The sequence below is a fragment of the Rhinopithecus roxellana genome, chromosome 5, assembly GCF_007565055.1.
Source record: "Rhinopithecus roxellana isolate Shanxi Qingling chromosome 5, ASM756505v1, whole genome shotgun sequence".
NCBI lineage: Eukaryota > Metazoa > Chordata > Mammalia > Primates > Cercopithecidae > Rhinopithecus > Rhinopithecus roxellana.
The window spans coordinates 162,779,886-162,807,535 of NC_044553.1; the positions used below are offsets into that span (position 1 = coordinate 162,779,886).

The 27,650-nt window shown below is 63.4% G+C and overlaps 1 protein-coding gene across 1 annotated transcript; it reads left to right on the top strand.

Annotated features, from left to right (window-relative positions):
* Positions 1 to 398: 398 nt before the first annotated feature.
* ASPG (asparaginase) lies at positions 399 to 27,420 on the top strand. The gene is given in 17 exon segments (XM_010376946.2): positions 399 to 532; positions 7,569 to 7,677; positions 8,426 to 8,537; positions 10,364 to 10,489; positions 12,326 to 12,409; positions 13,255 to 13,338; positions 13,340 to 13,382; positions 18,263 to 18,375; positions 19,008 to 19,190; positions 19,326 to 19,439; positions 20,031 to 20,153; positions 21,491 to 21,586; positions 21,874 to 22,037; positions 23,927 to 24,013; positions 26,207 to 26,306; positions 26,610 to 26,690; positions 27,240 to 27,420. Coding segments are annotated over 17 exon segments (1,722 nt in total). The 5' UTR covers positions 399 to 450; the 3' UTR covers positions 27,261 to 27,420.
* Positions 27,421 to 27,650: the final 230 nt, after the last annotated feature.

Here is a 27,650-nt window from a genome sequence, read left to right on the forward strand (position 1 = left end):
CTGGCTGCCCCCTAGTCCCTGGACAGACGCTCCCCACCCCCCAGCCGGTCCCACCCAATCCCTTGCTCAGGCAGGAGCTGCCCTTGCTGTCCTCAGAGACCTCACCTCTTCCTACATGTTTCCAAGGCCGTGCCCCGCCCCCCACCCCGCCAGGCCCCGCCCCCACCCCGCCAGGCCCCGCCCCCACCCCGCCACGCCACGCCTCTCTCTCCGACCCTGGATGGTCCCCTGGACCCACCCCGCCCCTCAGTCCTGCCCCCGCCCGCCTCTGCGGGGCCTCCCATCCTCCCGGGCGGACTCCACTCCCGACCCCTCCCCGTGGGTGCCCCCGCCGGCCCCGCCCTCCCAGGCTGCCCCCGGCGCCCCGGGCCTCCTCCCCGCAGTCCCTGGGTCCCGCAGGCCCCGCGTCCCTGCTGCACCCCCGTCCACTCCCGTGGTCCTCGGTCCGGCATGGCGCGCGCGGTGGGGTCCGAGCGGAGGCTGCTGGCCGTCTACACCGGCGGCACCATTGGCATGCGGAGTGAGCTCGGCGGTGAGTCTGAGACCGGCGCCATGGGTGGGGGAGGCCTCTGGACCTGGCCGAGACCGGGAGCCTCTGACCCTCCTGCACCCACGGGGGTTGTGGGGGAGTCAGATCCGCGCCTGGTTGGGGGTTGCGGGTTGGGGTCGCTCTCCTTCGGTTCCGGCCACCGCCGCCCCCGCGCGCGGAGCCCCCACCTGGACAGAGGAGGTCGCGGTGGGTCCTCGTGGTCGCGGTGCTCTTGGGAGCGCCCTGCGACCCTGGGGCCAGGCCCCCTGTGCTGCCGCTGCGCCCCTGAGGGCCAGCGCCCTGGAGCCCTGGAATATGGGGCAGGAGGGCCCCAGGGCTTTAGCCTGCCCCTCCTGCCCTGGACACACAAGCCGGGAAGGCTTAGGAGGCTGCGAGGACCCCTCACCTGCGACACCCAGGAGGGTGTCCCCATCCCCTGAGTTCCCTGGGGTCCTGGTCAGGCAGCAGTATCGTGCTCTGGCACGATACTGGGGCCACCTGGCATCTGCAGGGACACATGCGTTCACACTGGAGGTGGCCTCAGAGCCCTGCTTCCTCTGCCCCTATGTGGACCTAGTTGACTACAGACCAGCGATTACACCCGGACTGAGTTCTGCCTGGGTAGGGTCAAGGCCTGGGACAGGCACCGAGCTCTGTGGTACTCCAGCACAGTGCTGCCAGCCTGGGCTGGGCACAGGAAGGATGGTAGCTTGGGGAGCCTGAGGCCACCAGGATGGGGAGAGGACAGTTGCACTGGAGCCTCCAGAATGCGTGGGCGCTTCCCAGGAGGGCAGGACCTTCCTGGGGCCCCCACGTGGGCTCTGCTGTGATGTGGAGTGCCCCCTCCCTCGGGGCCAGAACAGCCCCCTCGCCCGTCCTGAACCTCTTTGCGACCCTCCATGGGCCACTGCCTGCCTTTCCCTCGGGAGCCCTTTCTACTCCTCCTCCTCCTCCCGCTCCCTGCTGCCCTGGCCCCTCCCCACACTACTGCTTGTGTCCACCGCAGCTCTCCCTCCTGAGACGGCTGGGACGCTCTCCGGCTCTGCCAGAGTCCCAGGGCCTCCCCTGGCATGACCAGAACATTCTTTTGTCCCTTGCCCATCTGCCAACCACTTCCCCGCCCCTCCTTTCTCCACCCCCTCTTACGGCCTGTTCCCCAGCAGCTGTCCCTCCTGGCCACCCCTTTCCGCTGAAGTGGCCCCTCAGAAGCCACCAGCACTCTATCGGTATTCTCAGATTCCACCCGCCACACCATGACTGGTGCAGACCCTCTGGAGGCCAACTGTGTGCCCAGCCCAGGAGACAAAGCCTAGTGGGGCTCATCCACGAAGGACTCAGGCCCCAGGAACATGGCTGTCCAGGCTGCTGGGAGCCTCCTCTGTGCTTCTCCCTCTGCCTGTGAATGGAACAAAGTCATTCACAGTTTGGCAAACGCCCCTGTGTGACTCTCCACTGACATAGAGTGACACAGTTCCTGTGCTTGACCCTCACAAGCCAGAGAGAGAGGCTGCCATTGAAGGGATGGCATGCATTAAGGAGCTAGTCCCAGGGACAGGATCTGTCCCAGTCCAGGGACAGCTAGTCCCAGGGCCCTGCAGGGGCTGTGGGCTGATAACAGGGCCTGGGCCTGGTGTGTGGGTGACGTGGAGTTTTGAGGCAGTCCAGGGAGGGCTTCTCTGAGGACACAAAGCCTGCAGGACAAAGGTGGGAGAGGACCAGGCCAGGAGCAGCCCTGAAAGGTGCAGGAAAGAGTAGCGGGGAGCCCAGCAGGGCCGGAGCCTGCCAGAGCTGCCCCTGAGCAGGGACAGGACCTGGGGACTCTGTCTGGGGCCTGGTCCGACACCCCTGACACTACTCCTTCAGGCTTGGTGTGTGGCCAACTGCAATTTCGTTGAGCTCAATACATCGTTCTTGACTGGTCGGAGCTGCAGAGACAGGTGGACTCTGACTGCAACCCCGCCACACACCCGTCTCGCTTGGCCCCTGCGTGCTCACCGCAGCAGCCTGTGGGCGCATTCACATGCGTGAACCACATTTCTGAAAGAGGCTGTGAGGTCCGGCGTCTGGGTGGGGAACAAGAGACTTTGATGCTGGAAACTGGGTGTGGGGCGTCAGTCTTCAGACCTGAAGCAGCCTTCTGAGATCCCTCGGTGCTCTGTGCACTGGGGTCCTGGCTTGTGTGTGGCTGTGAGGTCACCCCTAGCTGTTGCTAGCTGACCCAAGTGGGGCATCCACTTCTAGGAACCTGCAGGAACGGGCTCCCCCCGACCCCTCGTGAGGTTGGAGCAGCCAGCCTGTCCCAGCCGGCGAGGGCGCGCGTCTTCAGAGCCCTTGTGAAGGTGAGGGTCTCTCTTACCACAGGATGAGGCAGCATCTCCTGGCTCCACGCCGAGGGCTTCCGGGAGGACACTGCTGTCAGCCCCAGGCCCTCCTGCGCCCCCGTCGCCGGCATCCTCACTGCTCCCCCTTCTCCACTTCAGGAAGGCTTCTGGGGACCCCATGGTTCAGCCCCAGAAGACAAAGGAGGAAAAGACAGGAGATCTGGTCCCCACTGTCTTCCTGGATGAGGGGACCACCCACGCCCATGGAGCAGCTGGGGAGCCCGAGGGCCGGGGCTGTGGGAGACCAGGGGCCCTCATGCCAGCTCTGCTGTGTGACGGCAGTCAGGCGTCCTTTGGGGACATGCAGACCCTCATGGTGTGGGGAGTGACAAGGCTTCCAGGAGCGAGGGCAGCACTCACAGGCCAGGGAGGGAGCCTGGCCCGGAGTCCAGGCGAGCCACCCCTCCATACCCCCATGACTGCCCTGAGTCCCAGCCCCGCCAGGTGTCAATGATTTACTCCCTCCACATTGCTGACGTGGGCTCTGGCCTTCCCTGGGGAGGTGAGAGGGGAGTGGTGGCTTTGCCACAGTAAAGCTGTTTGGATTGTCGCTGTTGGAACGGCTTCTGTGCCTGCTGGTAAACAGCGACCTGTGGGTGGAACGCTGCACACCTGGAGCCCTGCCAGAGTTCAGGGAGGGCAGAGGCGATGCCAGCGGGGACGCCCCTCGACCCATCCCTTCTCTGAGTTCATTGAAGCTATCACAGGTCAAGGGGCAGAGTGAATCCAAAAACGGCTGATAAGCCCGAGCTGGCATCAGTGGCCACGTTCCATACGGCCCAGAAACTTGAAGACTTCCTATGTCAAACTGGGAGCCCCACCTACTTGCCGGCTTGTCCCAAAGTCCCTCCTGAGCCCGGCTCCTTGCAGGCACAGCAGGGAGGGCGGACCTCTGGGGCCAGGCAGCTGAGAGAAGCTCCCTGCCCACTGGCCACATGGGTCCCAGCAGCTGAGACTGTGGGTGGAGTGATGCCTGTGGCTTCTTGGTCACTGCAGCAGCGTCTGTGCCCTTCGCCTGGACCTCCTTCCTGAACGGGTGCTGCACGTTCACAAGTTTCTAAGCCTAAGCTTGACTTCGGTGGTGACAGTGGGGCCCTCCCTTCCAGGTGTTTGGCAGGGGGCTGAGGAGTTTCCAGGTCACCAGCAAACTCAGGCACCTGCCTGGATGGGCCAAGGAAGAGGTTCCAGGCAGGGCCGGAGGGTTCAGGTTCTGCAGGCCTTGAAGCTTTTGGAGGGCCCCCATTGAGAAAAGTAATACAAGTTACAAAATCAGAGTTAGGTGTGAAAGTCGGTGTTTCTTTAAAATAAAAGAAATTGCTCTGGATGACCAGGCGCAGTGGCTCACACCTGTAATCCCAGCACTTTGGGAGGCGGAAGCAGGTGGATCACTTGAGGTCAGGAGTTCAAGACCAGCCATGGACAACATGGTGAAACCCCTACTAAAAATACAAAAAAAAAAAAAAAAAACAAAAAAACAATTAGCCATAATGTGGTGGTGGGTGCCGGTGCTCCCAGCTACTGGGGAGGTTGAGGCATGAGAATTGCTTGAACCCAGGAGGTGGAGGTTGCAGTGAGCCTGGATCTCGCCACTGCACTCCAGCCTGGGTGACAGAGTGAGACCCTGTCTCAAACAAACAAAAAAACCCTGATGCCACTGCATACCTGTTAGAATGGCTGCTGACATACCACACATTGACTGCGGGGTGAGGTGCTGGAGCCCCAGAATTAGAAAGTGGTTCACTTGCAGGTAGGTAAGAAAACTTTACTGGCGACAGTATAGGCTTGAAAAAGGAACATTTGGCCAGACATGGTGGCTCAGGCCTGTAATTCCAACACTTTTGGGAGGCCAAGGCGGGTGGATCACTTGAGGTCAGGAGTTTGAGACCAGCCCGGCTAACATGGTGAAACACCGTCTCTACTAAAAATAACAAATTAGCCAGGCGGGGTGGTGCATGCCTGTAATCCTGGTTACTCGCGCCCCAGGTACTCAGGAGGCTAAGGCAGGAGAATTTCGTAAGCCTTGAAGGTGGAGATTGTAGTGAGTGGAGATGGCGTCACTGTACTCCAGCCTGGGCAACAGAGTGAGACTCTGTCTCAAAAAAAAAAAGGGAAAAAGAAAAAAATAAGAAATTGACCAGGCTGGTTTTGAACTCCTGGGCTCAAATGATTTTCCTGCATCAGCCTCCCAAAATTCTGGGCTTACAGGTATGAGCCATAAAAACCACTGCAAAGCACATATTCAGTGTTTTGCTCGAGAGAAGAGGACACCAAGAGAATTTAGTATTTTCTTTGGCTGATTTCGCCTGTGGTGCCCACACATCCCCCTGGCAGGGACAGCAGGGCCCATATCCACGCCTACCACTCTGCAGCATTCCTGGAAGTTTCTGGAAGCTGTTCCCCCACATGAGTCAGCAGCAGCTGGAGGTGACCTTGCACAATGTGAGTATGTCCCACAAAGCCAAACCAGATGTGCCCCTCCACCTTCCCCATAAGACACCCCAGCTTCACCTGCCACAAGGAGTGGAGAGTGACTTTTCATTAACTGTGGCCACTGTGCCGGGCGGCTGAATACCACAGAAGTTCATTCTCGGTTCTGGAGGCTGAGGCCTGAGAGGGGCTCCCCCGGGCTGAACCAAGGTGCTGTAGGGCACCGCTTCCTCCTGAGGCTCTGTGGGAGGAACTGCCCCTGCCACCTCCACTGTGTGGTGGATGCCACAATCCTTGGCTTGTGGCTGCATCACTCCAGTCATCCAGCCCAGCATCTCCAAGGGCTGCTCTGCCCTGTCGTCATATGGCCTTCTCTTCCGTGCCTCCCGCCTCCCCATGCCCTGTGGCTCCCACCTGTAAGGAGACACGAGGGGCGTTTAGGGCCCGCCTCCCACCCCACGACCTCTAATATCACATCCACAAAGGCACTTCCATATGAAGTGACACCCACAGGTACCGGGGATTGGGATGTGGACATCTTTTTTATTTTTATGTGTTGATTTAATGTTTTGAGACACAGTCTCATTCTGTCACCCAGGCTGGAGTGCACTGGTGCCATCTTGGCTCACTGCAACCCCCACCTGCCAGATTCAAGTGATTCTCCCACCTCAAGCTCCCAAGTAGCTGGGATTACAGGTGTGCGCCACCATGCCCAGTTGATTTTTGTATTTTTCAGAAAGATGGGATTTCACCATGTTGGCCAGGCTGGTCTTGAATTCTTGACCTCAAGCAATCCGCCACCTCAGCCACCCAAAGTGCTGGGATTCCAGGCCTGAGCCACTGCGCCGGGCCCTGGGATGTGGACATCTTCTAGGATGCTTTTTCAACCCACCGCACATGAGACGGGGACACTTGGACACCAGTGTGGGGTGGACCCTGGCCCCCTGGATGCCCAGGGTCTGAGGTTGGGTCTTTGGGGTTCACAGGGCTGGTTCTTTGTTCTGGCAGCCCATATCCTGGCTGCGCTCTGGGTAGACAAACACGCGTTGACTCTGCCTCCCCCGTCTGCTGGCTGACCCCTACTGGCGGGGTGATTTTGTCAGCGGCTGCACCTCAGCCGACCTGTATCATCCAGTCCTCCAGCAAACGTCCCTGGGGCTCCACCGGCCTTTGTGTAAGGCCAGAGAAGATCATGGGTGCCATAAACCTTCATGGGGCCAAGGGGCTGGTGTCTTGGGGCCAGTGACTTAACAGGCAGAGATGTGGAGACCCGGCTGAGCCCAGTGGTGGAGGGCGATGGCAGGGAGGGGTGTGGCTGGAGGGATATCAGAGGGGGCTGCTTTAAATCGCCAAGTTTGGGATTCGTTTGTGAACCAGTGATAGGAGATGGGTACGGCTGCAGAGGGTGACAGGGGAAAGCAGGTGACCATGGCTGGGGTCTGCAGGATAGGATAGGGCATTGCTGCTGGGGGAGGGAAGGGAGGGCCAGGAGGGAGCTTTGGGGCTGGCTGGAGGCCCTGGAGGGGTGGCTGAGGGGTCAGGGCTTTATACTGAGCGGCTGGCCCCAGGGAATGAGTGGTGTGGCCAGGTCTCCGTTTATGGGACGGAACTGAGATGCAGAGGCTGCAGGAAGGTGGCAGAGCTGCTGGGAGTGGGGCCAACCTCACACACACACTTGCTGTGTGCGAGGCCCTCTGGGTCGGGGATCTGGGGAAGGGGACCTGGGCTGGACCCTGAGGGAGTCACACAGTCCATGCCCTTTCGGAGCTTGAGGGTCAGTGAGGGAGAATGTGGGAACAGCACTACAGCCTGGGCATCTGGGAGGGCTTCCTGGGGCTGGTGCCCCAATCTGGGTCTTGAGGCACCTACTGGGTGAGAAGTGGAGATGAGGCAGGACTTCAGGCAGAGGCTGCAGCACATCCACAGTGAGGCAAAGGCTGAGCCCCGTGGACCTTGGTGAGGAGTGTGGACTGAGCATTTGGAGAAGGGGGTGGGAGCAGGGGCAGGGCCTGGCTGGAGCAGCTGGAGACCTGGGCAGAGCTCCTGGGGCTGTCCAGTTGTGAAATGAGGAGTCACCATGGGCTCCAAGGCAGGAAGCCATGGCTTCCAAACGCGGGTCAGCGGCCTGCCCTCTGAGGGGTCCCGGGGGCAGCATAGCCCTTCCTCCAAGGGAGAAGGAGGCCATGGCTGCCAGTCCCTGACCCCCCCATCCACCTGGACTCTGCCTACAGTGCTCGTGCCTGGGACGGGCCTGGCTGCCATCCTGAGGACACTGCCCATGTTCCATGACGAGGAGCATGCCCGAGCCCGCGGCCTCTCTGAGGACATCCTGGTGCTGCCGTGAGTGTGGGCTCCTCCGGGTCCCAGGCAGGGCGTAGCTGCTGGGAGGCACTGAACCCGAGGCTGGGCACTGCTGGCCAGGCCCAGATGAGCCATTTGCTCACCCCCATCTCTAACATCCCCTCAGCTTACAGGGCTTTAGGACTGACCAGCAGCCACCTCCACCAGAGCCTGAGCCTCTGAGGGTGCCCCCGTGCCTGGTCCCACCTTCCCTCCCTGTCCTTCTCCCACACCCCCAGCCAGGCTGGTTCAGCAAGTGTGATGAGGGCTCCCCATCTAGGGACCCTGTATATCAGGAGACGGCTGGCCCAGGCAGCCTTGCCCCCAGCATGGAGATCCTTCCATTTCTCTGCTCTGGGCCCAGCTCCCTGATGTCCCCACAGCTGGGGGTAAGCTGTGAGTTGCCCTCGTGGTGGGAGTTGCCCTGCGTGGCCACAGCCGTCGCAGGCGAGCCTCCTGCCAGCAGCCTCTCCTGCCGGGACATGGGCTGGTCCCAGCCCCCCTCTCTGAGCTGCTGTGGGAAGAAGACTGCTGGGAGTGGCCCATCCTGACCCACATCCTCGCCCCTGTGGGGAGCTCCAGGTGGAAGGGGTCTGGGCCCTGTGCCTGGGATGCTGAGAATTTGCTCTGTGCAGAGCCCTTGGCGTAGGGGCCCCAGCTCCACCAGAGGGGAGCAGAGCAGGTCAGGGCATTTGGAGGTGCAGAGCAGGAGCCTGCAGTTCCGCCTCCTGCTGTTCCCGTCCCGCAGCCTGGCCACCCCCAACCAGAGGATCCTCTACACTGTGCTGGAGTGCCAGCCCCTCTTCGACTCCAGTGACATGACCATCGCTGAGTGGGTTCGCGTTGCCCAGACCATCGAGGTAGTGGGGCTGGGGAGTGCTGGGTGGGGCTGTGGTGTGTGGGTGGGGCTGTGGGGAGTGGGCAGGGCTATTGGGTGTGGGTGGGGCTAGGGAGCATGGGTGGGAATGGGTAGTGTGGGCGGGACTGTGGAGTGTGGGCGGGGCTGTGGAGAGTGGGTGGGGCTGTGGGTGTGGGCGGGGCTGTGTTATGTGGGCAGGGCTGTGCTTCATGGGTGGAGCTGTGTTGTGGGTGGGGCTGTAAAGTGGGGGTGGGGCTATTTGTGTGGGTGGGGCTATGCCTGTGGGCAGGGCTGTGGGTATGGGCGGGGCTGGTGGATGGGCAGTGGCCCACAGAAACACTCTGGGACAGGTGAGGAGCTGCAGGGTCTGGGGTGGAGTCCGCCTGCCCAGCCTGGGGCCTGGGAGCATCTGGGAATGGCAGCTTCAGGAAAGGGCAGGGCCCACATGTCAGAGCTAGGGGCAAGACTCTGAGGCCCTCTCCCTCATGCAAGCTGGGGGTGGGCGTAGAGGGCCAAGTCGACTTCCCAGGCGAGGACACAGGGGGAGCAGCTGTCTTAGCCTGTCTCAGTTAGTATCTGGGGCATGGTGTGTGATGCTACCTCAAGGGCCGACACGCTCCTTGTGCCTGGCTGGTGACTGGCTCACTGCCCTCTGTCTGTCCCCTCCCCAGTTGCGGTCTTAGTGGATTTAGGACCACAGCACTTCTTGCAGACTCTTGTGGTTTACAGCGACCTGTGTGCTCACCCTGCAGGCAGAACCACCCCCACCCCATCAGCTTTTCTTCTCCATTCTCCTCCACCACAGCACGCTCCCACGTACCTGAGCTGCCTCCCCTGGCGGGGGCCTCCTGCCCCCTCCAGTCCCAATTCTCACCTGCTTCGTTTACAAACCCCCTGCTCCCCTGAGTGGGAACACCTAGGCTTCCTCTTCCCAGCAGCGGGGTGGGGGGCAGCACCACCCAGGACAGGCTCCTCCATCTGTGGCTGGCAGCCCTTACCGGGCAAGGCCTGACTGCTGTTTGAGCCCCACGAAGGTGCCCTGTGGTCCTTACTGCAGGGACCAGCCCTGGACAGCCTCACAAAGGCCTTCTCAGCTCAGGTGGCCCAGCCTGCCGTCTTGCCGCGAGTGGCCAGCAGAGGGCGCCCTTCCCCTCCTTGGCCTCCGCTCCAATGCAGTTCCTGGGCCTACAGGACTTGGTGTTTTAATAGCCCACCGGCTTAGTATGGGACCCTGGGCTCTTGGAACGGTGCCCTGGCAGCCACAGCCTGGACCTGCCACCCTCCAGGGGGTGGTAGCCAGAGGACGTCCCTGCATGGCCAGCTTCACTGCTGCCCTTCAGTGTCCTGCCCAGCCACCCAGGTCCAGATCCAGGCAACCTCCAGGATCACCTGCTGGCTCCCAGCCATGGCTGTGCCTTGACCCTGCAGGCGTCCTTGTGCCCACCGTTGTGTCTTGCCTGATCCGCCGTCTGGGCTTCAAGGCTCATACACCGCCACAGCCCCCTGCTGCCATGTGAGGCGCTCTCCCACCCTCCGGGAATGGGCAGAGGCCCCTCGGAGGGACTCATTCTCGAGTGCTCTGAGGGGAGCCTCAGCGCGCGGTGGGTGCACCTGAGTGACATGGAAGCCGCGGGGCAGAGACAGCGTGGGGATCCCAGGACTCCATGCCAGGTGCTCACCTTCCAGAGAGGGATTTCCAGGCCAGGGCCCCATGGGCACCTCCTCAGAGTCCTCCCCTCTGCATCTGGACCCTTTCCCCCTACTGCACCCTCCCCCACACCTGCTCCCCGAGGGGCTGGCCTGCCTGAGTGCGCGCCCCTCCTGCAGAGGCACTACAAGGAGTACCATGGCTTTGTGGTCATCCACGGCACTGACACCATGGCCTTTGCTGCCTCGATGCTGTCCTTCATGCTGGAGAACCTGCAGAAGACCGTCGTCCTCACTGGGGCCCAGGTAACCTCAGGGGCCCGGGGCTCCTAGGAATAGGGGCTTCCTGAGGCCACAGGTCAAGTCTGTGCTGCCAGCGGCTGCTGCGGGATCCTGGGCTTCCTGCTCAGCCCAGCAGCTCCTGAGCCGGCTGCTGCAGGGCCCGTGCTGGGCCTCGCGAATGCTCAGGTCCTGCCAGAGTGCCAGCCCACTTGCCCCGTGGTGGAGGTCGTCTCCTGCTGGTGGCCCCGGGAGCTGTGAGGCCCTGGAGCACCCAGAGCCATGCCCGCCTTGGCCCTGGGGGTGCCAGGTATCAATTCCTCTCCTCCCGATGCTTGCTTGCGGCTGCTGCCCACCTCTCCGTCTGGCGCAGCAGGACGGCTGCACACAGAGCAGCACCAGGAGGCCCCGGCCGCGTCCCTGCCTTTGTCCCTCTCTTTGCTCCACCCACTGTGGTTCCAGGCAATGCCATCCTGGGGGCCCCGGCACACGATTTCCCCGCCTCTCTCAACCTAACCCAGCACAAATCCCATAAGCCAAGGCCAGTGGATTGTTCTGGAAAACTGGATTTGAGGGGAGGTGGCAGGGGAGGTCGGCTAGAGGCTGACTAGGGGTCCCTGTTGCCTGTGGGTGGCAATGGGCACCTGAGCCCCTTGAGATCCTTTCCCATGGCTGAGGCTAAGGTCTTGTGTGGGAAGCCAGTACCTGTGTCCCTTTGAGCTTGGTGGCAGCTCCAGAAAACTCCATGGAGGCTCTCTTAGGAGGTCTGCGGGGAGCAGTCCAGGGAGGCAGCTCAGCCATCCCACTCTGCTTACCTGGAGCCATCTCCCTTGTCCCTCCAGGGTCTCCCTGGGGCCCACTGCACACCCGTTGGGGTGGAGCAGCACCTCCCGCCCCAGAGCTGAGAAGGAGGGACAGGACTCCGGCTGGTTTTCCTCTTCCCAGACACTCCCGAGCCCCAGGGGAGCAGAACGTCCCATGGGCCTCTCCAGGGGAATCAAGGGCACAGTTACGAGCACTGCGGGCCCCAGGAATGCTCACATGCGTGTTCTCCTCTCCCTGATGTTGGCCTTTGTCGGGGCATCCTTATCCCTGTTATACCCATGGGGAAACTGAGGCTTATAGGCCAAGGACTCACCCATAGCCACGCACCACATGAGGGCTGAGCCAGGGAGGACCCAGGACCCGGGACTGCCACCCCCTGCCAGGGCTCTCTCCCTCCAGGGGCCCTGCACTGACCACTGCCCGGCTGCTTCCTCCTGAAGACCCTGGCCTCTGCACGGCCACCTGCACCCTCCTGGGATACGCTACTCAGTCAACCATAGGGCACGGTCGCCTATGCTAGACACAGGCAGCTGCGGGAAGAGCTGTACTGTGCCTGGCATCGCGAGGCAGTTCCTTTGTGTCACGGCCCACCCACCCCTCACCCCACCACCCTCCTTCCAGCCCACAGTTCTGCTGGGGTAGCGAGGGAGCTGGGCAGGGCAGCTGGGGTGGGAGGCCTGTGATGTGTTCTCCAGTATGGGGACCGGCTGGCCTCTGCTGCCAGCACTCAGCTCTTGGACCTGTAAAGGGAGCTGGTGGGTGGGTTGAGATCCTGGGTGCAGGCTGGCATTGTCCACAGGGGCAGCTGTTGTTGGCGGCCTTGGAGATGGGCTTACTGCCCAGCTCCTCTGAGCACCCCGTTCCCCCAAGACACCCGTCTCCAGGCTGCCTGCTGCAGTCCAAGCCTGCCTGTCCTCTCTCCCACACCCCGCCTTGGGCTCCTGGGCTGGGCCTGGAGGTTTACCTGCAGTGATGAGCTGGGCCATCCCAGGCTTCTGGGCTTCCCAGGCCTCAGCTCCTTTGTGGCCTCTCCCCCAGATGCCCATCCATGCCCTGTGGAGCGACGGCCGTGAGAACCTGCTGGGGGCACTGCTCATGGCCGGCCAGTATGTGATCCCAGAGGTACCTGCCTGGCATGCATGGAGGCGGGGCAAGTGGGGCGGGGGCGGGAGCCCGAGAGCAGCCAGGAAACAAAGTCCCCCCCAGGCCCCTCCCCAGACGCCACTGCCAATGGCTGGGTGCACTGTCTTCTAGATCTTACTTTGTGGATATTTACATTAGAGATATGTATGTAAGTTTTACATTAGAGATATGTATGTAAGCTTCTGTAAGACCTCCTACGATGGATATTTACATTAGAGATATGTATATAAGTTTCTATAAAAATAGGTTGCAGCCAGCATGGCTTTGAAGCGTGTCCCTTGCCCTCCTCCATGTCTTTCCCTGTTTCATGTGATATCCCTGGAAGATGTGTGCAAAGATTCCCCCAGGCTTGGGGCAGGGGCTTTCCCTTAGGCTCTTGAGCAGCTTGACTAGAGCTCCGACACCGGCGGCTCCTGAGGGCCTCAGGGACTCCCATTCACCGTGGGCAGAGGGTCTCCAGCATCAGCTGTGCTCGCTGCACCTTTGGGATGAGTTCCCAGGGCTCTCTAAGAAACAGGGATGGGGACAGTGGGCAGGTGGGAAGAGAAGGAAGTACGGTGCCCTCCTGCCACCCAGCCACCTGTACACCCCAGGCGCTGGGGTCCCCAGGCCTCTGCAGGCTCCAGTTAGCCTGGGGGTAGGTGGCAGGGCAGGAAAGGGCCTGAGCGGGGCAGTACCTGCTCCCAGGAGGGTCTCTGCCTGTGGTGGGTGGGGTTACAGTCCCGCCTCCCCCTGGGCCTGGGCACCCCATTGATGGCAGGGAGGGCAGAGGGGTCAGGGACAGGGTGGCCGCTGCTCTGAGCTCCGTCACTTCCTTCCCGCAGGTCTGCCTCTTCTTCCAGAATCAGCTGTTTCGGGGCAACCGGACGACCAAGGTAGACGCTCGGAGGTTCGCGGCCTTCTGCTCCCCCGAACCTGCCGCCTCTGGCCACTGTGGGTGCTGACGTCACAGGTAAGCCCCGCAAGAGCAGGGCCAGGTGCCTGCCCAGTGCTGGTGCTGGGCAAGGGGTGGCTGCAGGGAGCTCGTGGCTGGGACTCGGCAGAATTTGAGAGCACCGTGCTTGGTTCTGAGTTGCCCTGGCTTATTTCTGCCCTGGGCTGTGGAGAAGCCAGGGCTGCGTGGACAGGCCTGCTGCGTGGCCACAGAGGTGGGGGCCTCCACAGGTCCCTGTAGGCTCAGAGGCGGGAGACCTGGAAGAGAGGTTTGGGGCATCTGGCCCTCGTGTGTCCTGCCCAACCCCTGGCCCCAGGCCTAGGAGGTCCTCAACGACCACCTGGCTCTGCCTCACCTCTGTGTGCCATAGCCTTGTCCCCAGGAGTTTCAGGGACTCTTTCTGTCCTCTGGTTCCGGCGGGCAGCCCAGCCATCCTTGTGGGGCTGACTCGAGCCCGTCCTGTGTCCTGAGGCTTCCTCCTGGGGGGCCCAGCCCGCCCCCGGCCCTGGCTGTAGGAGCAGCCTTGGGGCTTGTTCTCAGAGACCGTTGCCCTGCCAGACCTCACCTGAGACGCAGGGCCACTCCCATGGCCTGCCCGGAAGTCACCCCCTGGCCTACCGTCTCTCCGTCTGGGATGTGCGGCTCCTGAGGGAGCCCCTGCCTCCTGGACTCTACCCGGCCCCTGCCCGCTCCAGGTCCATGACCGGCATGGCCGGTCCTTCTGACCCCACCCCAGCACCCCTCCCTGAGGCGGCAGGAGCGTCCCCTCCCTCCTGCGTGACGCATCCTGCCTACCCTGGCCCCCGACTGTCTCGTGGCAGCCCCAAACCTGCCCTGTGTCTCATCCTGACTGACTGAGGTGGGGTCCAGCCCGGGGGAGGCTCCAGGGCTTGGCAGCACTGGCCTTCCTTTGGGGGCATTTGATGCCTCGCCCGGGGCTGGGTGGGGCTGCCTGCCCAGGACGGAAGCAGCTGTTCCCATCTTGGGGGGCTGGGCTGGAGGTGCCCCCTCTCCCATGCTGGGCTTCTATCCAGGCCTGGGCCATGGCGGGCTGATGGCTCAAGCCCACAAGGTCACTGGACCCCTGAGGAGGCACTTCCTAGGGACTCTCCCGGTGCAGCAGAGGCTCCCCGCTCCCCGCTCCCCACTGCCCGCTCCCCACTGCCCGCTCCCCGCTGCCCGCTCCCCGCTCCCCGCTGCCCGCTCCCCGCTCCCCGCTCCCCACTGCCCACTGCCTGCTCCCCGCTCCCCACTGCCCACTCCCCGCTCCCCACTCCCCACTCCCCATTTTAAGGAGGAGCAGACCCTCCTGAATAAAGGGTTGGGCTGTGGGCTGCTGGGGCGCGACTTTCCTCCCGGAAGATTTCCTGGACACAGGCAAGGATCCGGGCGAGCTCCAGGGCCTGGCATGACGGTGCCCTGGGAAGGGTCTGGCGGGGCAGGGGTCTTCCTGGAGCACCCACCAGAAGCCGGGGACAGGAGGGGCTCTGGGCACGTCTGGCTGCGGGGCGTCTGCAGAAACGGGTGGAGGCAGGTGATTCCAAAAGCCCCCCGGCATCTTTGGCGCTCAGGACAAGGCGTGCGTGTGGGAGTCCGGGCTCGGTGGCAGCCTTGCTTGTTGCCCCAGGGCCCCTCAGCAGGACAGAACAGAGGAAACTGCCTGGTTCTACAGGTGAGAAACAGGCAGAGAGAGGCAGGCTCCCACAGGGAGGCACCGACTCAAGCCTGCGCGCTGTCTCCTGTCCTGGGCTCACACCCTGAGCTCCGAAGATGGCCGGGGGCTTTCGGAATCACCTGCCCCAACCCGTTTCTGCAGACGCCCCGCAGCCAGATGTGCCCAGAGCCCCTCCTGTCCCCGGCTTCTGGTGGGTGCTCCAGGAAGGCCCCTGCCCTGCCAGACCCTTCCCAGGGCACCCTTATGTCAGGCCCTGGAGCTTGCCAGGGTCCTTGCCTGTGTTCCTGTTCCAGCAGGGGGACTGCTGCTCCCTTGAGCACCTTCTAGGGAGTATGATGCCCAGGACACATCAGTGTGTCTAACATGGGTGCAGCACACCGGGTCTCGGGCCTGGGCAGGGGTCCACTTGCTCACCAAGGGCCAGAGCAGCCCGAAAGGCTTCTTGGAGGAGGTAGCTTGTGAGCTGGTGCTGGTGGGGTACTGGCTTGCTTGCCCATGCTGGATGCTGGCCCTTGGCCCCTCCAGCCCAGGGAGAAGGAGCAGCAAGAGGTGTGGGCAGTGCCCTGCAGGCCCGGCTCCTCCGTGGGGCCTGTTTCACACCTTATCTGGGGCTCAGGAGTGGAGCTTCTGCTGGTGGGTGGACCCCGCCCCGGCAGGGCGCAGAGGACCGTGCTCCGGATTCCAGGGACTCTGCCAGCACAGGGTGCTAAGCCTGGGCAGGCCACGAGGCTCAAGACACACCGGCCTCAGGCCCAGGGCCGCGGAGCAGCTCCTGGGCGTAGCTCTAAGGCTGGTCTGGACGAGAGGCTGTCCCGGTCCCAGCCCCCCACCCCTGAGTGTTTCCCACATGCATGTGGGCGTGGGAACCTGATGCCAGGCTGCCGGGCCGGTTCTGGCACCCGGTGTTGAGAAACCTCAGGCCTTGCCCAGGGCGTGGCTGCTGGGGCCCCTGGGGAGGGGCGCGGGTTGGCAGTGTGCACCCTCACCCTCTCTGAACCAGCTGGGGGTAGCAATGCCAACCTGGGCCGGGATGCCAGCTACCAGCACCCTGTCGAGGGCTTGTCCTGGGTTTTTTACCTACTGTTTGGGAAGCGAGGGGCTGGTCTGGTCTGGGAGTCATGGGTGGGCTTGGTGCTCCTGTCCACAGTCGGCTCGGCGCCAAGGAGTGGGGGATGCATGGGAGGCTGGAGGAGGCCCTGCTGGCCCTGTCCTTCCCGTGTGTCTGAGGAGACCACACTGTCACCCCCAGGCAAATCCTGCACCCTTACCCTTCTGTGCTGAACCCTGGCCCTGGCCCACTCTGCCGGGGCCCTTGGAGCAGAGGAGGGTGGAGAAGGGGACATGGCTGTGGGGTCAGGCCAGGCCTGTCACGCACCAGCCGTGGGTCCTTTCGCTGGGTCATCCCAACGCAGAGCCCCAGAGCCCTTCTCTGTGCACTGGGAGAAGCCACCTCCCTCCCAGACATGTCCCAGTCACCCCAGTTGTGCCACATCCAGCCTGGAGGCTGCAGACTACACCGTTCGGCTCCTGTGCTAAGCTCTGGTATCTGCAAAACAGGGCCATAGTCCCCCCTGGGGGGTAAGGGGCCGAGCCAGCAGGCCTCCCCTGGCGCTCCTCTCTGCCGCCTGGTGCAGGGTCATCATTCCCCTGGCCTCCAGCAGGCCTGGACAGGAAGGACTGGGGTCCCAGGGGTGGCCTCCACAGACCCTCAGGAGGTGACGGTCAGTGCAGCGTGGGCGTGGGCCCTCTTTGTGTAATAACCCCCTCTGCAGCCATAACTCTGCTGGTGGCGGTGGTGCCCCCTCCTTCCCTGTGCTGACGCCTTATCTGCTTGTCTAGCTGAGACACACGCTGTCAGTTAAAGGGCATCTCACGCTGCCATCGTGTGGGGCTGACTGATGCTGTGGGCTCTGGTGGGGGTGGAAGACTCACTGCCGGGTCCCTGCTCCCCCTCTCTCATCCTCAGCACCCCACATCTCCCCTCTTCAGCTCCACCATGCCAGGGAGGTCCTTTTTATCACATGCAAACTGCTCTGGTGGAAGTGGCCAGAGACACATGGGTGCCATCTCCCTGAGGGCAGGAGGAAGAGCCATGTGTGGGGGTCCTCCTGCCCAGGTTCCTGTCCCAGCACTGGGCCGGGCTCTCCAGGCGCCCAGGCCTTTCCCCGCCTCTGGGCCTCGGTTTCCCTGGGCTGGGCTCTCCAGCCTCCAGGGTGTTTACTGCCCTGGGCAGGCTCTGACACCGCACAGTGCGGTGGGAGTCCCCGGTATCCAGCCCTGCTCTGCTGGAGGCTGCCATGAGTGTGGAGAGGGGCCGAGGGAATGGACCCCATCCTCAGTGCTGGCCTCTGAGGGTTTGGGGGCCGGGCTTGCGGCGTCAGCCTCTCACCCCCACCCACAGTAGAGCGAGAAGGTCGGAAGAACCGTGGGGGCTCGAGTGCTGCCAGAGAGGCGGCCTTCAGCTCGAGGACAGGCATGCCCTCTGGGGAGCCCCTCTGCATGGATGAGTTCAAGGGGCACTGACCCCAAATATCCATCCCTCTCCACTTCACCTGGAGCCTGCACCTCCACCATCACCCACCCTGGGTGTGGGGAGTGGGTGATGGGTGCACATTAGGATTTTGGGGTGAACTGGATGGAGGCCTTCTCTCCCCAGAGGTAAGGGATCTGAAAGTCCATTTGTTCACTCATTCAACCACTGAGCCAGTGGGCAGTGGGCACAGTGGGTGCCCAGCAAGGGGCAGAGGAGGCTGGCTGGTTTGATGATGCTGCCCCACGCCTGTGACCCAGCACAGCGACTGCTGGTGGCTCCCCAGCTGAGCACACCCGCCCTCCTCGTCTCTGCGCCCACCCGACGCCACCATGCAGCCTGCAAGGCAAGCCGGGCCTCCATCTCTGCGGGACCCTCCTGCCCCCTTGCCTGGCCAGCGGAGATTTCCTGGGCTGTCACCCTTGAGACTGTGTTGCCCATCGGTCTCTTGCTGGCCGAGTGCCTCCTCCCGCAGCCCTGTGCATGCTGTGGAGCCTGGCACAAGCCGGATTGTGACACAGCCTGGGAGGATTTGCCTGTGGGAGAGGAGGCAGGGCAAGGGGACTGAGGTGCGAAGGCTCAGGGCTCTGAAAACAAGGAAGGAGGCGGCCTATGCAGAGGGCCAGGCACTGGGCTGGGGTCTCGGCTGGTGGGAGACCTGAAGGTGCCACACAGGCCCTTCCCTGTCGTCAGTCAACAGGGAGCTGGTGCGGAAGGTTGGCGGGAAGGCAGGGCTGGTGGTGCACAGCAGCATGGAGCAGGATGTGGGCCTGCTACGCCTCTACCCTGGGATCCCCGCCGCCCTGGTAGGGACCGCCCCGGCCATCCTGCCCCTGGAGCCCCGAGTCCCAGCCCTCTGCAGCTCCCATGGTCCCCAGGCTCCCTGGGGCCCTCACCAGCCAGGGTAGACCCCACATGGACTTGAGATGTCTGCGGTGTGGCCACACTGGCCCCAGGCCCTATTTTCTGTCCTTGGTCATGGTGCTTTCCAGCCTCTTGGGGAGTCGGCAGGGTTGGGGTGCAGCTCACAGCCAGAACGGGGTCCTCCATGCTTTCCTAGAGGCAGCGTCCTCCCCCAGATTCCAGCTGGCTCGGAGCCGCCCCTGCTGTGCTGGACAAGGGCGTCTGTGCTGGGGCCTCTGATGGCCTTCTTGGCTCCTCTCCCACCTTTCTGAAGTGTTTCCACGGTGTTCTGCCACACAAGGCCTTCGTCCCTACAGACAAGGCTACCCTTTGGGAGAATGTGGGGGGAGCAGCCCCCTGCAGCTGCCAGCAGCCATGCACACCTGCCAGGAGCCCCGCTGTCCTGGGATCAGGGCAGGCACCAGCTGCCCCTGGCTTGGGGTCCCTCTCCTTGGGAGGACACGGGGCAAGACTCAGTGGTGCTGAGGGCAGAGACCCTCACCATCCAGCCCTCCCTCCCACCACCGCCCCACAGGTTCGGGCCTTCTTGCAGCCTCCCCTGAAGGGCATGGTCATGGAGACCTTCGGTTCGGGGAACGGACCCACCAAGCCCGACCTGCTGCAGGAGCTGCAGATGGCGACTGAGCGCGGCCTGGTCATCGTCAACTGTACCCACTGCCTCCAGGGGGCTGTGACCACAGACTATGCAGCTGGCATGGTAGTGCCGGGAGATCAGGGCCTAGCGGGGAAGGGGACAGCCTGAGGGCCTGGCAGAGGTGGGCTCTGACCCACCCCTCACGGGCTGGGGGCCGTGGTGAGTCACCCTTCCTGCCCACATGCCCCCTCCTCACAGGCCATGGAGGGAGCCGGCGTCATCTCAGGCTTCGACATGACGTCGGAGGCCGCGCTGGCCAAGCTGTCGTATGTGCTGGGCCAGCCAGGGCTGAGCCTGGATGACAGGAAGGAGGTGCGGGCGCTCTGGGGCTGTGGGCGACCCTCGGTGTGCAGGAGCCTGTCGGCTGGCTCCCGGGGCGTGCCTGGGGCGGTGCCGGAAGAGCCTGGGGGCCGGCCCAGGGTGTGTCCTGTTTGGGAAGGGGAGGGATGTGGCTCCCCATAGTGGTGAAGGGCAGCTCTGGGCCCAGGCTCCCCACAGCCCCCACCGGACCCCCAGCCCAGGCTCCGCCTGTCCTTGCACCTTCTCAGCCTGCATAGAGACCTGAGGCTCCCCTAACTGTCGCCAGGAAATCCTCTCCTGCTTCCCACTTTTCCTGGAGGGTAGGGTTCAGACCCAGCTGGCCCCAGACCCTTGGGCTGCCAGCCCCTGGGGCTGGGCAGAGACCTTTGGGGCCCCTGGAGACCCCGAACTGGTAGGGCCGGGGAGTGGGGCTGGCCTTGCGAGGGGACCTGGCCCACTCTGGCCCGAGGGATGAAGCACACACGGCCGAGGCTCAGGCCGAGGGCAACCTCTGCCTGTGCCTGGGTAGCCCGACCCTCCAGGCTGTTCTGGGCTGCCCATCCAGCTCTTGCAGAGCCACTTCGCCTCTGTTCTCTCCCCCAGCTGCTGACCAAGGACCTTCGTGGGGAGATGACAGCACCCTTGGTGGAAGAGTGCCGGCCCTCGCTGCAGGGCAACGCGCTGGGCCGTGGGGTCTCCTGGCTCCTCGGTCTGAGCGGCAGCCAGGTAATGGCATGGCACACGGGCCTGAGTGGCAGCTGGGGGCTATGCATCCTCTTGGTCACCCTGGGATGCACTAGGCAGGCACGAGCCCCTGTAGCCTTCACTCCAGCCCGAACAGTTAGGCACACCCAGGTTCTGGGGCACAGGAGGAGGGTTTGGAGTCTGCAGCAAGGAGGATTTGCAGGGTCCCTGGGACAGGATGCAGGAAGGGCCAGGCGGTGGGCACACAGCAGGGAGGCTGGGGGACAGGGCTCGGCAGGCCACTGCCTTCTGACTGGCAGCGCTGCCTTAGTGCGGGGCTGCCTTGGGAGCTGCCTGTCCAGAAGACGGGTGGGTGAGTGGCGGCGGTGCTTGCTCTGGGCTCTCCCAGGCTCTGAGCACCAGGGGTTCCAGGCCCCCACCTGAACCCAGAGGTGAGGACCAGCCCTTGAGCACATCCCCTGCACAACTGGGGTGCCTAGACCTAGGAAGGAGGGCTTTCAAGGCCTGGGGTCTGCAGGGGGATAGGGCCTCCCTGGACCCCGCAACATGCCCCCTTGGCTGCTGGGCCAAGCATCCAGGCCTGATATGGGGCCTAGCAGGCCAGACAGCCTTGTTCCCCACTGCCTGGGGTCCTGCCCTGGCCTCAGTGCCTCAGTTTCCCCCCTACAGGGATGGACCTGTCTTGTGAGCCATGTGCTGCAACTGCCACTTGCTGGGGCGGGTGATGTGCAGATGGAAAGGACTGGCGTGCATGGCCCGTTATTAGGGCAGCTGCATGGGGCCTGAATGCTCTAGGGAGACAGGCCAGGGGCAGCAGCCTTGTCACCAGGCCATGTTGCGCCTGCTGGGTATGGTGGCACCTGTGGGGCTTCTGCCAAGACCCTGGCCTTTTGGCATCTTGGGGAGCTCCTGGATGCCAGGTGCTGGGGGGCAGGTGGCTCTTCTGGGAAGGTGCAGCCGTGGGAACAGGGCCTTCCTCCCAGGGGAGGGGTCTGGCTCCCCTTCCCACACTCCTCACGCGGGTGACTTATGATTCTGTCCCAACAGCAGTGGGAGCAGATGGGGGTGTCTTGGAGGATGGGTCGCAGGCCCTGGCCACACACCTGTTGGGGACAGAGCTGGATGGTGGTCTCGTGACCTGGCCTTGGCTCCAGGGGCAGGGGGCCTGGGTGGGGTGGAGTAGTGAGGATCCACCGCAGGCCTTCTGATGTGGCAGCTTAGGTTCCTTCTCACCCACACCCTGGGATCTGTGGGCCCTTGTGTGGGGGCTGGCAGGGGTCACACAGCACCAGGGACTGCCAGTTCCACCAGATGCCAGAGGGAGGCATGGGTCCCAGGGTGCCGCCTTCCCCACCCAGGAGGCAGATGCCCTGCGGAATGCCCTGATGCCCAGCCTGGCCTGTGCTGCCGCCCACGCTGGCAACCTGGAGGTGCTGCAGGCACTTGCGGAGCTGGTGAGCCTCCCCGACCCTGGGGGCCCAGCCCCAGCCACGCCTGGCCCAGGGGCTCTGAACCCTCTAGACAGGACGGCCTTTCATCTACCCACTGACCACACTAAGCCCTTGTCGGCCAGGCTGGGCAGCAGGACTGTCCTGCCAGCTTGTGGGGTCTCACTGCGGCTTTGAGGGTGGGCGCAGGGGCTGTGCTGGGCCCTACCCTTAGAGGGGCCCCACCCTCCCCGTGGCCTACCTGGCCCCGCCCGGCCCTCCCTCAGGAGTTGCGTGTCCTTGTGTCACCTCAGGGCAGTGACCTGGGCCTGGTGGACTTTAATGGCCAAACCCCACTGCACGCAGCCGCCCAGGGAGGCCACGTAGAGGCAGTCACCATGCTGCTGCAGGGAGGTGTGGATGTGAACACCCGGGACACGGACGGCTTCAGCCCGCTGCTGCTGGCCGTGCGGGGCAGGTAGTGGGGCCAGGGGTGCACAGAGCTGCCTTGGGCAGGTGGGTGCAGAGAGGCTGTGGGCTCCTGTGCTCAAACAGCCTCCCGGGGCGGGGCTGGACTGGGAGAGGCGGAGGACACCTGCTTCCTAAAGGCTGCCCCCCTAGCCTGGGGCCCAGTAAGACCCCAGCCCAGAGTTCCTAGAAAACAAAAGTGTGATGGACAAAGCCGGGAGGACCCGGTGCTCCCGAGTCATCTCTGTACACCTGTGGGTATGGGGGGCTGGGGTGGAGGTGGGGCAGAAGGTCCTGGCCCAGCAGCCAGATGCGTCAATAAAAAGCAGGCTACTCGGCTGCAGATCTGGGGCTGCAACAGGCAACTCGGGTCCTGGAGAACAGGCCCAGCCCATGCATGTGGGGTTCCCCTGCCCCACCCACAAGCCCTGGCTGGTGTCTCTTCCCAAAGCCTCGAGCAGCAGCAGAGGCAGAGTGTGTGCATAGGGGGCGGGGCCAGCACTGGTGGGATCTGTGTCCCGTCTCCCCTTCCTACTGTTTATTGCCCCAGATGTCCAGCAGCCCCGGGCCTGGGAAGACCGAGGACCTGTCTGCTGGTGCCACTGCCCAGACACACGTGGCTGCTCAGAGATCCCAGGGTTCCTGGGGATTCCTCCCTGCGGGTGGGAGGACTTGGCCGGCAGGACCCTGGGTTCTTTTTGGGGAGGGAGTGCTCAGGAGTCCCATGGAGAGAAGGCCGGGGTGTCTGAGCCTGGGGTCATATGACCCTGCCATGTTCAACTGTGGGTCTCCCTCCCCAGCGGTGAGCCCTGGGGTGGGGTGTGGTGCCCTTTGGGAAGTCAGTGACTGGGGTAGAAGGTTCCTTCCAGGCTCCTGTGAGCATTGACAGGGTACTCAAAAGAACAGGAGAGAACAGGGTGGTGGACAGGAGGGGGAGGGGCTGTGAGGGTCCCCCCAAGCAGGGCTGGGGTGATCTGGACTGGAGATTCTAGACTGGGAGTCCTTGGGCGTGGGTGGGTGGCACGGAGATGAGCTCACACAGGCCCACCCCCTCATCCCTTCCTGACTCACAGGACCAGGCTCACAGCAACCCCCCAACCGGTCACCCAGCCTCACTCCACCGCCAGGCTCCCCGAGGCTGCCTGCCTGGCCCTGCTGTGCCCTAGTGGGGTGCGGGGAGGCCACCGCCTCATACCTATTCCCAGGCTCCCTAAATGGGGTGACGGGGGGGCCATTTGTGGTGCTTTGCAGGGGTGGGGGCATGGCCAGCGATTATGGCACAATCGTTAGGTCACGCCGTGCAATGGGCTGTGTGGCCTCGGACCTTTGTGCCTCTGCTCCAAGGCCTTGCTAGAGCTCCGACCCCACCACAGACTCCACTGTCCGGGTGCCCCGCCCCCACTTCACCCCAAGGGCAGTCAGCCGGATTGATTCAGTGTCCGCTGGGCCTGGCTGAGGAGGTCACCACGGGGTGTGATCAGCGTTTGGGTGTGCAGTGGGGCCGGTCAGCTCATGTGAGGCTATCCTCTGGAATGGGCTGTCCCCTTGGGATGGGTGGGGGAGACTGCCCTGGGAGGAGTATTCCACCAGCACCAACCAATGCCCTCCCCTGGGGGCTGGGTGCGGGGCTGCCGCAGAGTTGACCCCTACCTCTTGCAGACCTGAGCTGCCCTAAGAAGGTGTTCTGGACAAATGGAGGTGGTGGGACCCCGGATGATGTCGCATGGGCCTAGGCAGAGGATGGGGGGATGGGCCCTTATCTGAGGCTAGGGCTGTGGGGTCCTGGGCAGGCAGGTCCCTGTCCCTGTGCGCAGGACATGAGCCCTGCTGGCTCCTGAGTGAGATGCAGCGGAGCTTGGCTGGCCAGGGCAGAAGGTCAGTATGCTCATTCTCACACAGGCATCCCGGTGTCATTGGGTTGCTGCGGGAAGCCGGGGCCTCCCTGTCCACCCAGGAGCTGGAGGAGGCAGGGACGGAGCTGTGCAGGTGAGCGCAGCTAGAGCACCTGCTCTTATAGGCATGTGGGGGACACAGCTTGGGGAAGGAAAGCCAGACCTGCTGGGAGGGACAAGTGAGTCAGGGTGTGGGGGCTTCAGAGGCAAGGCCCGCTGACCTCAGTGTGCACCCGCCTGACTGACGGGAAGAGGTGTGTGCCTGGGACCATGTCATGGGGCAGGGGAAGGAGTTGTTCTCAGTTGAGCGAACAGTCCAGCAAGGGTGTCTGTGTGTGCACATGTGTGCATGCGCGCATGCGCATGTGTGCGTGCATGCATGTGTGTGTGCGTGCATGCGTGTGTGTGTGTGGTGGGCTTGAGGAGGGGTATGGGAATTGGTGGTTGGCTGTGAGAGGGGCTGGGATGTGTGCTGGGGGGTGGCTGGGGCTGCATTTGGAGAGGTTGGGACAGGCGGGGCACAGGGGAGCTGAAGCCCCTGGCAGGTGACAGGTCTCCTGAGCTCTGTTCTCCCCAGCGTGGTTCCCGTCCTGCGATAAACTGACCTAGGCCCCGCCCCCACCTGCTGGCCACATGGCACCAGTGGCCAATGTGCCTTCCGATCTCATGCTGACCGAGTGACCACCGAGGCAGGCTCAGGCCTTCTGACATCATGTTATTGTTGGGGAGACTGAGGCGCAGGGAGGCCTTCGGTGAGGGTGTTGGTTGTGGGTGGAGGTGGGCCAGGGCTGCAGGGATCCTACTCTGTCTACCGCAGTCAGAATCGCTGCCCTCCACCCCAAGCCTTGTGCCTGGTGACTTGGTGCTGCCTCCTGTGCCCAGCCTGGGCTGTCCGAGGCCAGGGCGGCTCCGAGGGACCCAGAAGGGAGAGTCGGAGGCAGGAGACCTGGGCCGGGTACAGGTGGTTGCTGGGGTGGGGGTGCTGTGAGTGGCGGGGTCTGTGTCCCTGCAAGTCCAGAGTCCCAGGCTTGGGGAGTGGGTGATGGCAGGGACTCGGCTCACTGGCTAGGAGGGGAGTGGGTGCAGGCGCCTGCCCAGCAGCAGCAGGACTAGCAGCTCTGGCTTCTCCTCTGGGACTGGCCACAACCCCTGGTCTTGCTTTTGAAGGAACTTCTGGGTGACTTGGTCTAGATTTGCACTCCAGGCAGGCCTTGTTGGCTCCACTGACAGAAGGGAAACTGAGGCAGTAGTCAGGTCCTGTGGGAGCTGGGACCAGAATCCTGGTCCAGGACTCTGCTTGGAAGTGGGCCTGGCCAGCCCGAGCTGCTGGCTGGACTCGAGCCCCTCGGCCAGGCCTTCCTAGGGGCCAGAGTGTGTGTGGGGCTTGGCCTCTTGAGGCAGGTCCAGGAGGGGCCAGTGAGGCCATCTAGCAGAATGGCCCCAGAGATTACCCAGTGCCACTGCAGGGCTGCTGCTGTTTCCTGGGTAGGAGCAGAGTCCCTAAGGGCCCTCCGGAAGAGAGGACAGCCCCTCCCTCACCAGGCCACTACCCCCAGCCCCTGCACACCAGGGGTGGGGCCTTCCCTGCCGGGTCCCTACCTGGCCTGCGCCTGGCCTCCCCAGGAGGGGAGTGAGTTCTACCCAGGAGGGTGGCAGGGTGAGGAGGAGCTGGCGAGGGCCTGGCAGGTGCCCACTCCAGGGCAGGTGGGCCCGGACCCCTGTCCCAGCCAGGACCCCCCGCCATGCAGTCTGCCGGGGTCCAGGCCCAACAGTTATCCCAGGGTGCCTCCTGTGTCCCCCTCTTTGAACCACTGGGCTCCCTCAAACTTTTCTTTCCACCTTTGCGGACCCCGCCGTGGGAAGAGCGGTGTTGTGAAACACGAAATTGGCATGGGCTGCTCAGCAGGTGGGCGTGCATATGTGTGCGCAACGGCGCATGTGCTCCTGTGTGTGCATATATGCTCGTGTGTGTGTGTGCATGTGTGGGTGTGTGCTTATGTGCTCATGTGTGTGTGCATGTATGCTGGTGTGTATGCTGCTGGGTGTGCATGTGTGTTCATGTATGTTTGTGCATGTGCACCCTTGACTGGAGTCGTCGTCCCACCTACTGGGTGAAACCAGACTCCAGGCTGCCCGATGGCCCCCAGCGACTCCTGCCTCAGGACCAGGTCACTGCTGAGTCAGCTGTTTGGGGCTGGCTTTGTAAGAGCATCCAGGGCACCTGGGGGACAGGCAGGTGGACAGATGGATAGGTGCCCAACAACTCCTCCTCTGCCCCCACCCGCAGGCTGGCATACAGGGCTGACCTCGAAGGCTTGCAGGTGTGGTGGCAGGCAGGGGCTGACCTGGGGCAGCCGGGCTATGATGGGCACAGCGCCCTGCACGTCGTGAGTGCCCCCACCCCCTGCACCCTCTCCAAAGGCTGCCACCTCCAGAAAGGACACCTGGACAATTCACCAGCTCCCTGCTTTGCCCCTCCCCCGAATCCCCGGCCCTCCCCATGCAGGACCCACACAGACTGGGTCCCCTTCCTGGGGCGCTGAGCGGTGGGGGTGACGAGAGTGACGGAGCCGCTGGGACCCTGTGTGTGTGGGCTGGGGGAGGGGGAGGGCGTCCTGGGGATGGGGGTCCTCGGGCCAGGCTGCTAGTCAGTGGCCCCAAGGCAGCCCCTCCCCACTGCTTCCCCATAGGCGGAGGCAGCTGGGAACCTGGCAGTGGTGGCCTTTCTACAGAGCCTGGAGGGTGCGGTCGGTGCCCAGGTCCCATGCCCAGTAAGTCCCTAGGCGGGGCTGACACCCCCAAATGAGCTTCTAGTGCAGGGCTGGATCCCCGGGCTCCTGGGTCCCAGGGCTGGATCCCAGCTCGGGGGGCGTAACCAAGGGGGGCAGAATCGGAGGAGGCTGAGATGGGTCCCAGCCAGTTTAGGGTCTTCAGAGCCCCTCCTGGGGATGTCCAGGGTGGAACAGTTTAGAGGTGAGGGGAAGGAGAAAGGAGCAGTCAGGGAGGCCTTCCTGAAGGAACTGACCAGACTTGAGCACTGATGGCTCAGCCAGGATGCAGCATCCCCTTACCCACCCCTGCCCCTGCGCCCTGCCCCACTGGGACCCCCTCAGCTGGATGCTACTGCTTGTCTCCCAGGTCAGTTCCCAGCTGACACCCCCATTCCCACTCTGTTGCTTGGCCCTCCCATAGTCTCAAGCTGGGTTTGCTCAGGCTCTTGGGCTGTGCCGCACAGACTGGGTGCCTGGGCTTGTCTCTCTGCCCTGCCTTCACACACTACCTGGGTCTCCACATGTTCTCAGGAGCCCTCATGTTTTCAGGAAGTGCTGCCTGGTGTCTAACCTGAAGCCATCCTGCTGTAAGCCATTCCTGCCTCCCGTGACCTGCTGGAGGAGTCTCAGGCATGACCCCACTGCTGGGGCTGTTTCCCAGCCTGCTGTCATGCAAAGCCTGAAGGCCTTTGTTGGGCATAATGACAATAAAGTCTCTGGCATCTCCTCACCAGGTCTATACAGCCTGGCCCTGAGTGGGCCTGTCTGGGTCTGGGACTGTGGGTGTGTGTGGGGAGTCAGGCTCAGGCTCTGTGGGGGTGAAGGGGGGCACTTGGCCCATCCTGCCCCAGGTAGCTGTGAGTGTGAGCCGGGTAGGGCGGGGCCCATGGAGATGACTCGGCCAGGTGGTCCTTTCCCAGCTGCCCCTCCTCCTTCCTGCCACCCTTCCTTTGCCCAGAC